This window comes from Kryptolebias marmoratus, linkage group LG13 (assembly GCF_001649575.2).
Source record: "Kryptolebias marmoratus isolate JLee-2015 linkage group LG13, ASM164957v2, whole genome shotgun sequence".
NCBI lineage: Eukaryota > Metazoa > Chordata > Actinopteri > Cyprinodontiformes > Rivulidae > Kryptolebias > Kryptolebias marmoratus.
In genome coordinates, this window is record NC_051442.1 from 3083429 (window position 1) to 3093295 (window position 9867).

At 41.0% G+C, this 9867-nt stretch overlaps 2 protein-coding genes across 3 annotated transcripts in view; one reads left to right on the forward strand and one right to left on the reverse strand.

Moving 5' to 3' along the window:
- Positions 1 to 5611, reverse strand: part of foxred1 (FAD-dependent oxidoreductase domain containing 1) — an 11586-nt gene extending 5975 nt beyond the window's left edge. The window contains exons 1-5 of one of the 2 annotated variants that reach the window (XM_017429142.3): positions 5322 to 5610; positions 3486 to 3706; positions 2763 to 2873; positions 1677 to 1795; positions 1481 to 1575 (exon numbers count right to left, since the gene is read on the reverse strand). In XM_017429142.3, the coding sequence (XP_017284631.1) occupies positions 1481 to 1575; positions 1677 to 1795; positions 2763 to 2873; positions 3486 to 3706; positions 5322 to 5475 (700 nt within the window). In that variant the 5' untranslated portion in view covers positions 5476 to 5610. Of the gene's footprint in view, positions 1 to 1480; positions 1576 to 1676; positions 1796 to 2762; positions 2874 to 3485; positions 3707 to 5321 lie in introns of both variants that reach the window. The other variant, XM_017429143.3, reaches the window with a different exon arrangement.
- Positions 5612 to 7411: 1800 nt separating this feature from the next.
- LOC108243617 (F-BAR and double SH3 domains protein 2-like) overlaps positions 7412 to 9867 on the forward strand; it is a 30420-nt gene continuing 27964 nt past the window's right edge. Inside the window, exon 1 of the mRNA XM_017429195.3 lies at positions 7412 to 7640. Coding sequence (XP_017284684.1) covers positions 7620 to 7640 — 21 coding nt within the window. The 5' untranslated portion in view covers positions 7412 to 7619. The remainder of the gene's footprint in view (positions 7641 to 9867) is intronic.

Consider the following 9867-nt stretch of genomic DNA (forward strand, 5'->3'; position numbering starts at 1 on the left):
CCACGGGTCAGCCCACGGGTCAGCCCACAGGTCAGCCCACGGGTCGGCCCACGGGTCAGCCCACGGGTCACACCACGGGTCAGCCCACGGGTCGGCCCACGGGTCAGCCCACGGGTCGGCCCACGGGTCAGACCACAGGTCAGCCCACGGGTCGGCCCACGGGTCAGACCACAGGTCGGCCCACGGGTCGACCCACGGGTCAGACCACAGGTCGGCCCACGGGTCAGACCACGGGTCGGCCCACGGGTCGACCCACGGGTCGGCCCACGGGTCGACCCACGGGTCAGACCACAGGTCGGCCCACGGGTCAGACCACGGGTCAGCTGACGGCGCGACTCGAGGACAAGACGAAACAACAACTCGTTTTGTTCACTGATGCTCGTTGAATTTACCTTTAAAACCGTTCAAACGTTTCACACAAACATCAGCACATTGTGAGACTTAAATTAAACGTAATTAGGTTGTTTTGATTCTGACAGCCTTCTTTATGATTCCTGTTTTAGTTAACTAACACAAAAGTTTTCTTTTTGTTTTATTCTTCCGTACTTCTGCACACTTCGTGTTATTTCAGCCGTTCGTGTACCAAAACGTTCAGGCCGAGACTTTAGTTTCTGCAGCTTTTATTCTTTATTTTCAAACATTTTCCCCATAGAAACACAGAGATCTCTTCAGTTCCTACTTCCCCTATTTTTGTCTTCTTTTTTGTTTCATTTAGCTGCTATTCTGCTGCTATTCTGTCACTTTTAGCTCACCTTTAGGCTTTCTTTTTGTTTTAAACACCAGTTTGCTACTTTTTCCTTTTAGCTAGCCTTTTACTGCTTTTAATGTTTAGCTACTATTCAGCTACTTTACCTTTTAGCCATGGTTTTGGTACTTTTAGCTCTCAGTCAGGCTTTTGTAAGTTTTGTAAGCCTTTTCCTACCTTCAGCTTGCATTCTGCTACTTTAAACCAAGCTTTCGTGTCTTTTGACACTTTTAGCTTTTAGATAGCATTTTGCTTCTTTTAGCTTTTAACTTGTGTTTGCTACACTAACTAGCATTTTGTTACTTTAACCTCATAGCTACTTTAAGCCAACGTTTTGTTTCTTTTGACACTTTTAGCTGGAGTTTTGCTACATTTGTCTTTCAGCTAGCCGTTTGCTGCTTTCAGGTTTTATCCAGTGTTTTGCTACTCAAGCTAGCATTTGTTACTTTTACCTCATAGCTAACATTTTGCTTCTTCTCGTGTTTAGCCGGTGTTTTAGCTTGCGTTCTGCTTCTTCAGCCATTTTCAGCGTTCACTCCCCATCTTTGCAGGAAACAGAAACTGCAGTTTGTTGAAGGTCCGCCTCATGTCAGGATGTGACTGACAGTCATTAATCTCGATTAATTGGACTTTGTTTTATAGATGGACTCACAGAGGAGCTGAACAAACACTCTGCTGCTGCTCGTTTCCCCACCAGCTGCCCCGTTAGGAGCTACGACTCCTGTTTGCCCTCACCGTATGAACCGAGCGCCACTCCCTCCGTGTTTATCCACGGAAATTTCTCCTTCACTTGAGTCGGCGACAGAAGAGAAACACTGGCCCCGGCGAGCCTGGAAGCGCAGGATGAGATAAAAGTCTGGATCAGCTGGGCGTCAGGGACATAAAACGACATTTCTGACGAGGAGCTGGTTTCATGCGCTCCCATATCCACCTTTGGGTCTTGTGGTTCTCCTCCATGATGTGAGCCACCTTCTCGCTGGCTAAGAACAGGTATCCTGACTGGTTGAACTGCAGATCCACAGGGTCCTCGTTCACCAAGCCCAGAAAATGCTGACGGGACACAGAAATTAAAACTTTAAAGATCTTCAGAAAGGCTAATCCAGCAGTGGTAGTCACCAGAGCTCATACAATCAGTTCAACACCGCTTCAACCAGCTCCTTGGAAGAGAAATATAAACGATTAATTTGTCCAGTGAATTTACATGTTTACGTATAGAAGTAAAAGTCAACAAGAAGGCCTTTAAAGGGCAACTTCGCCTTTTTAAAAAGGAGGAAAACACTGATCCCAGCATGAACTAATCACACCAAACTCTGGATGTGTGATAATGTCTTAGTCAGTATTTTCCACCTCATTTTTTCTGCCAAAAGCTGATGATGGCACAGATTTAACTCGAGAAATTTTATTTTCTGCCAAACCGCAGCGTGAATCCTGAATAAAAGCTGGATTTATACGCAGAGAGACGTGAAGAAATCGGCTCATTTTGTTCTCCCGGAAGCTTCGGCGGCCCCTTCTCGACACGAGACGCAGCCGGTTGGGACACGGTTAGAAAACGCAGCCGTCTTTACGGCTGTCCCGGGAAAGACCGCAGTTCTGGAGGAGTAGAAATCAGCCTCGACTGTCGATTTGGTGAAGAGGCTAAACTTTTACTTTTACTAAATAAAACAGACAAAACTGAACTAAAATGAGCAAAACGGTAACTAAAAGCTACAGTCAGTAAAGCGGCGGCTAAAAGTAAGTTTTTCTGAGAAGCATCGAGATAAAAAGGCTTTGTTTACATTGAGTGAGTGCCCACGTTTCCCATCAGTACATCTGGAAAACCTCTGAAGTAAACTTGTTATTTATTAGAGCATTGACGAGCATCTCACGGTAAAGAGTGAGCCTCAGACGGGTGACGATGTGTTTCTACTCTGAGTTCTGCTACGATTCAAGAACATTCGGCCCGTTCTCTCTGATGTATATTTGATTTTCAGGCTCGCCGTTCATCCCCAGCGTGATCCAGCAGCTCCGAGTGACCTACATTGACGTGCCGGAGGAAGTCCGCGGAGGCCAGGGAGAGGTTGATGTTCTCAAGCAGGGAGAACTGCTGGCGGATCCCCCCCGCCGACAGAACCGTGGAGGCCTGGGAGTACTGAGGAAGATCACAAGAACAGGGCAAGGCGTTACGAAACACGTTAGCTTAGTCTCCCAGCTCAACGTGGCGTCTTTCATCAGCTGTGGCTTTAACTCATTTGGGTTTTTGTTTTGTTTTGGCATCTCCTTGGAGAGACTTTATGTCTCTTTGTGGATGCTTTTAATCTAATTTGTTCTTATTTTGTGGCCTCAGAGTCACTTTACATTTCTTGTTGTGTGTTTTAAAAAGGGTAGGAAACTTTGTTACAGTCGTCATCTCACTGATGTTAGTTTGTAGCCGTTTTACAGATCTTCTTTTAAATGTTTTACACTTTTTTATTCTTATCTTTGTGTTTTTTTTTGCCTCTGTGGGATAATATAATGTTTTATCTTACTGTAGTAATAATCCACTTGTGTTATTTGGTCTTTATTGTAAGTTTGGGCATCTTCCACAGTGATTTTCAGATTTCTGTCCTTATTTTGCGCCTTTCTGTGGTGATTTTATATGTCGTTGTGTCGTTGTGTTTCAGGTGAAGCTCATTTCAGTCCTTCACAACCACTCAGCTCACATTTCACACAATAATAAGTTTTTATTTAGATGTATTCTGAGCGGATTGGCCGGGTCACTTACAGTTGGGTCTCTCTCCACAACAAGGACTCGCACCCCTTTGGAAAACTTCGTCATCTGCTTCAGCCAGTAGGCGATGGACCAGCCCACCACGCCGCCTCCGACGATCACGATGTCCGACGTCTCCGGAGGAATGTTGGAGCTGATCTGAAAAGGGCTCCAGTTGCTCCCGGGCAGAGCGTCCGACGCCTTCTTCCTCGCTGCTGCCAGCTGGGCCTCCAGGTCTAAACACAAACACGCAAACTTTGAAGCAAATGTCTCGGTTTTCAAAGAATTTAGCTTTAGAAAGCAGAAGTTCAGTAGTTCTTTAGGCTTCAAGAAAGTTTTCAGGAGCTTTTTTTACCCCAATTTTCAGCTCAGTTCTTGTATCTGGCCATTTTTAGACATGATTTTTGCCTTGTTTGGTGATTTAATGAGCACAAGAAAGGCACCAAAACTCAACAAATGAACAGAGAGAACTGCTAATCTAAAACTCCACTGCAAAGACACAATTTGTTCCCATTTCTTTAATCAAATCTATGAAAAATGCTAAAAAAAATGATGTTTAATGACATAAAATAGTGTTTTTAATCGACAAGACCGACATGCTGAGGGTCAGCTGAAAGAAGACGCCTTTCTCAGACCTTTCCTGGATCTTTTCCTTTCTTGTTTCTTGTGGGCAGGAGCTTCACTGACTGTAGATTGTTTTATTCGATCTCCAGGTTCATCACTTTTTAAAAAAAAATTATTTTGTAAAAAACACACCTCCTGCCATCCAGAGACATGTTTTAGGCTGACAGATTTACAAAAATCTGATGTCAGTGTGTTCGTTTTGAACAAAGTTTAGGTTTAACTGATTGTGTCAGGAAAAGTTCAAAGACACAGTTTCAGTTTGTTTGTTTTCTTTTAGCTCAGATGTCTTAAGTTGAGTATAAGTCCATCATTAATCGGCAGCGACCAACAAACTTTCCTTTCGCTCCCCGACCTGGGGCTTTTCTGGGTGGAGTTTACATGATCTCCCTGAGCTTACCTGGGTTTACTCCGGGTCCTCTGGTTTCCTCTCACTGACCAAAAACATGCAAGTTAGGTTCACTGGTAACTCTTAAATTGTCCCTCAGTGTGAATTCTATGTCTCCTTTGTCCCTATGTGTCCCTGTGATGGACTGGAGACCTGTCCAGGGTGTCCCCCGTCTCTCGCACAATGACGGCTGGAGACAGACACCAGCTCCCTGATTCTCACGCAATATTTTGACACCTTGTGCTCAGAGTACGTGTTGTTAATGACTCTCAGCTTCGACCGCATCAGATTTTAGCTCAATATCTGGAAAAAAACTACAATTTTATGTGTTTTGAGCTCATCTTGAACTGGGTTGGCTCCAAAAAGTAATCAGTCGTTGATGCCTATAATGATCATTGCCCGAAGGTTTAATGCAGTTTGTGAGATATTTTGCTAACACAGACAGACGTGGTTGACTCCAACAGTTAATGCTAAAGTTTTAAACAGGGATGTGTTGCACTTATGTGTTGGGAATGATTCTCAGCAGCAACCACAACCGATTTTAGCACAAAATCTGGAAAAACTGACCGAATTATAGCCATTAATGTTTTCCAAGGTCAGCTGGCTGAAGCGTGCACCTTGAATCGGGTTGTCTCCAAAAGTTAATCAGTTGTAGATGTACCATCAATGATTGTTTCCTGAAATTTTAATTAAAATCCATGCAGGGCTTCATTAAATATTTTGCCATTTACTAATTTTGCAGTTTTAAAAAAATCATCATTAAAGTCACATGTTAAAATTAACAGATTATTATTATTATTTAAAACTATATACTTTAATGTAAAGTTGGCTGATGTTTTCACCTTTAAAGAAGTCCTTCCGGAGGGGTCCACCTGTGCACAAGGTTCGCCCGAGGACTAACGGTCCGAACCGGTCCGTGTGCCGCCGGGTCCCCGGGGTCCGGCTGAGGAATCCCCCGGTCCGGAGCGCTCCGCGCAGCCGCCGCCAGGCCGACATCTCCGGTTAGAGCTAACTTCGCTAATCCGTTAGCATCGGGGCCGCCAACAGTGGCGTGGACAAACTAAACTCTCATGTTTCAACGTTAGATCGGTTCCGGTCCGGTTCGCAGTCTGACAGCGAGGCGAGCAACGAGCTGAGGGAAAATAAACGACGCACATCCGGTTTGAACCGGGGACCTTCAAAATAAAAGCACACATTTTGGGGGATTACCCGGATGTTGGGATGATCCAAATAATTTTACTAAATACTTTGAAACTTTCACACTGACTGCTTCAACCTGATTTGTTTCATAGATAAATACTTACCTGTTACTGGCATGACTCAAAGCAAAACATGAAACATTAGATTTTTATCATTTAAAAAGTGAAACAATAAAATTGTTGGTTCAATAATATTTGCTTCTACAGCATATTAGGAATTAATTTGAGATAATGAAGAGCATCACTTGCTCGTGCGTTTGTTTGTTTTTTTTAACTTCCTTATTGTTTATCTTCATGTTTTTTGTCAGAAACTGTTAATATTATTGTCTAACTGGGAAAAAGAACTGAATCAGATTTAATCACTGTCTAATTTCCATCTGGTTTTAGGTTTAAATTAATCAGTATAGGAGTGTAGCTGTATAATTATAATATATTTTGTCAGTTTGTACTTAAATTTATAATTACAATGATATTGATGTGTATTAATTATACAATTACATAATGTTAATTTCATATGAACAGCACAAAAATGTGTAATATCACGTACCGTAAACAATTAAATCAAATTATCTTTTTATATATTTTTAATGTCAGTATATGATATTTTGAAAGTGTATAAATTGCATTCCCGGTCAACTTTGCAGGACATTTATTTTAACGTGATCTTCTAAAGCGACGGTTTAATAAAACTTTATTTTGAAAACTTTAGCGGAAACAATAAACGTATCACTGCACGCTTGATCTTAATAATATCCGGGGCAGTGGCTGTGACGTAACCAAAACGAACCAATGGGGAAGAGGCACAACCCACTCATAACTTTTAGCTCTAAAATAAACATGTTTTCGTGTTTTTCAGTAAATACGCCAGTTCGGTTATTTAAACGGTCAATAAACCAGTTTGTTTGGTATTTAAATGTGTTTAGTAGGTATTGAAATAATATTTGTGATAATAAAAACGTCACAAATGTTCTTTCAAAACAAACATTTGTGGAAAAATGTGATAAAGCTACAACTAAATTCTATTTCTATTTCATATATGGTTACTACTACTAATTCATTAGATCAATAAAGTCAAGTCAAATTTATTTTTATAGCACATTTCAGCAACAAGGCGATTCAGAGTGCTTTACAAATAAAACACAACAATATCTAAAATATGAGCTAAAATAATCTAAATGATAAAGTTAAAACTAAACTAAAGTAAAGGTGCATGAAGGCCAGCTAAGAGTTAAAAACATTTTAATAAAAGGCCAACATGGTAAGAGCTAATCTAAATGAAGTCATGAAAACACATAACAATTAAAGTTAATCTAATACATAAACTAAATAACTACAGATAAACTGAGGAAAACCAAACTAAGATTTAATGAAAGCTAACACAAACTAAACTAGGATTTAAAAACGTCAGTTGATCAGACATAATAAAAGCTAAACTAAAGGTACTGAAAGGCTAACTAATAGTTAAAAGCATTCTAATAAAAGGCCAACATGATAATAGCTAAAATAACTAAACTAAACATGAACTTTTAAAGTGCGTTCCTATTCTATTCTATCCCATGATATCTGGAATGGTAGTAGTATTAACACATTTTATAAGTTTTTTTACATTTCATATATTTTTTCCCTGAAAGTGTCTTTTACATCGAAGAACCTGTACGGCAGCGGCATTTCCGGTTTTATTTTGTAGCAGCCGCCGGAAGTGGGCGGTGTCGTTTCGTCGCTTGATTGACGGCCGCCGTGCTCCTTTTTTTTCTGTTCCCCGGGGCCACAGTGTTTTCAACGGGACTGTCGACTCCCCCCCTCGCCGGAGTCGCTATGACCGCCTGACTCGGACCGAACCGTCCTGCCTCCGTTCGAGCTCGTCCAGAACCCGCTCGAGCAGAACATCTCGAGACGAAAACTTTCGGCTTGTCTGCGTGAAGTTTACGTCCAGGAACGAGGATGCAGCCCCCGCCGAGAAAGGTGAGTTTTTTTCCGTTGTAGCCGCTGAAGCTAACTTCGACGGACTGCTGCATATTTAATGGTTGTTACGCTTTGTTGCCGCTCGTCGGCTTTAAAAACGACAAAACTTACACTTTAAATCTACAAACACGACCCTGCTGGCTTCCTTAAAAACTTGTTTATTTAATTTGTTTAGGAAAAAAGTAAAAAAAAAAAAGATGCGCTGAAGTTTTTTCTTCTTCGTCTGTTTTTTTGAACGTCGCTCCCAAACCGAAAAAAACGGTCCTTTTCTGAAAACACTGGGATGTGTTTACTGTTTAGAAACAACGTTTAGGATAATAAAACCAAATACTGCTTTGCCAAAGTTAACGTTCAAGTGAAATATTTCAGTTCGTCCGATGTTTAAGTTAATTAAAAGTGTCAAACTGTGAGCTGTGTCATTATAACACTCCAGGATTGTTCATTTAATTATATGTGTGCCCAGCTTTGGTGTTTTCTGTTCCTTCTTTTGCTGAAACTATGTGTGGGGGAGCATTTTTTTATGTTTTATTATAAAGATAATCGTTAAATAAACAACACCCCCCCCCCCCACACACACACACACACACACACAGGAAAACCAGTCCTGGTGCAAAAATATGATGAAATAAGCTCATGTTTCAGTACTAATACTAGCTATTTATGCCCCAGTTTTAATTCAAATAAAAGTAGTTTTTGTGTAACTTAGTTTGGCTGTGATATGAAATTAAACGTATAAAAAGCTTATCCTGGACTACATGACGTGGTAGTTTGAAAGTTTGCTCCAGTAGTGTTCAGGATACCTGGTTCTGAAACGCGGGTACGCGCCAGATGTAAACAAAACTGTCGGTCTGCTCCATGGAGGTCGCTGTCGTTCCCTTGCTTTCAGCCACTTCGGCTATTTTTGTAGGTAAACAAGCGCAGGTGGTAAGGACGCGTTAACCGACCTTTAACATCTAGGACGCGTTAACCGACCTTTAACATCTATTTGATCTGTTTTTACTTCTTTACGTTTTTCCGTCTAGATTTTCCTGCACAGTTTATTTGTATTTCTTTAAATGAGAGTGAGAATTAATGTCCGCGGCTGTTATTTCAGTGGTAAATATTTAAACTTCGATAAGGCCCCGCAGCAGGACAGCTGTTAACATTTCCAGTTACAGATAATTACACCCGATCGGTACATGTTGTAAAGTTTATGTCCCTTCTGATCAGAGGAACCGCCTCGTTCCTGCTGAGCGCTGCGCATTAATAAGAAATAAAAATTTCTATCATTCAAAGTCCAAAAGTTAGAAACGTTTAGCTTTGATCAAATGCCAAATCGACATAAAAAGAAAGCCAAGCAGATAAATCCGCACATAAATGTTTTGTGTGGTCAGACTTAATTAATTTACAGACGGTCATATTGCTTGTGTTCATGTTTACAACTAATGCCAATTTATTAAACCAAAATAAATCAGTTTATGTTGTTCATAATTGTCTCTTCTTAACAGATTAGAAGCTACGAATGTGAAGACGTAGCTTAAATAAAAAATACCAGCTTGCTTCAACGCAAAACAAACAACATTATTTGTTGTTTAATAAAATATAACTGTCTAATAACTGTATTTTCCAAAAGAAATGCTAATTTTAACCGCATTTATTCTGTTAATCGGACCACAGGATTGTTTTCATCGCTCCTCGAAATGAGGACGACCGCTTTTCTTTATTATTTTGAATGTTTGGGTGCTTTTTTTTCAGAGGGAACAGAAACATTTGTGGTTGTATTATACCTGCTCCTTTCCCGACTTGTGAGGGTAGACATTTTACCCCCAGTAGACAGTCCTGGTTGGGTTTAGAAGTCCATTGATTGGTTCTTTAGTGGCCGACGCCAATCTTTAGAAATCAGAACAGCTGGTGGCCAACGTCTGTTTGATTTTGTCACGTAAATTAAACACAAACGAATGTTCTAGATCAGTGTTTCTCAAACCTTTTTTGGGCCAGCGCCCCCCTATCCATTATCAAGGCCTCTTACCGCCCCCCTCCCACCCCCCACCCTTTTTTTTATTTTTGCCTGTTTACGTGAATAAATTTTTTTTATTCATGAACTTATATAATACCTGATCTTGGATATGGCCCATCAGAACATCTCTGTGGGCCATTCTCCACCATGTACTGCTTCAATGAGTCCCCCACTTCCTGTGGTGAAGGCCATTCAGATGGATCTTCTGAGTAAAGTCTTGCCCCAACCCTC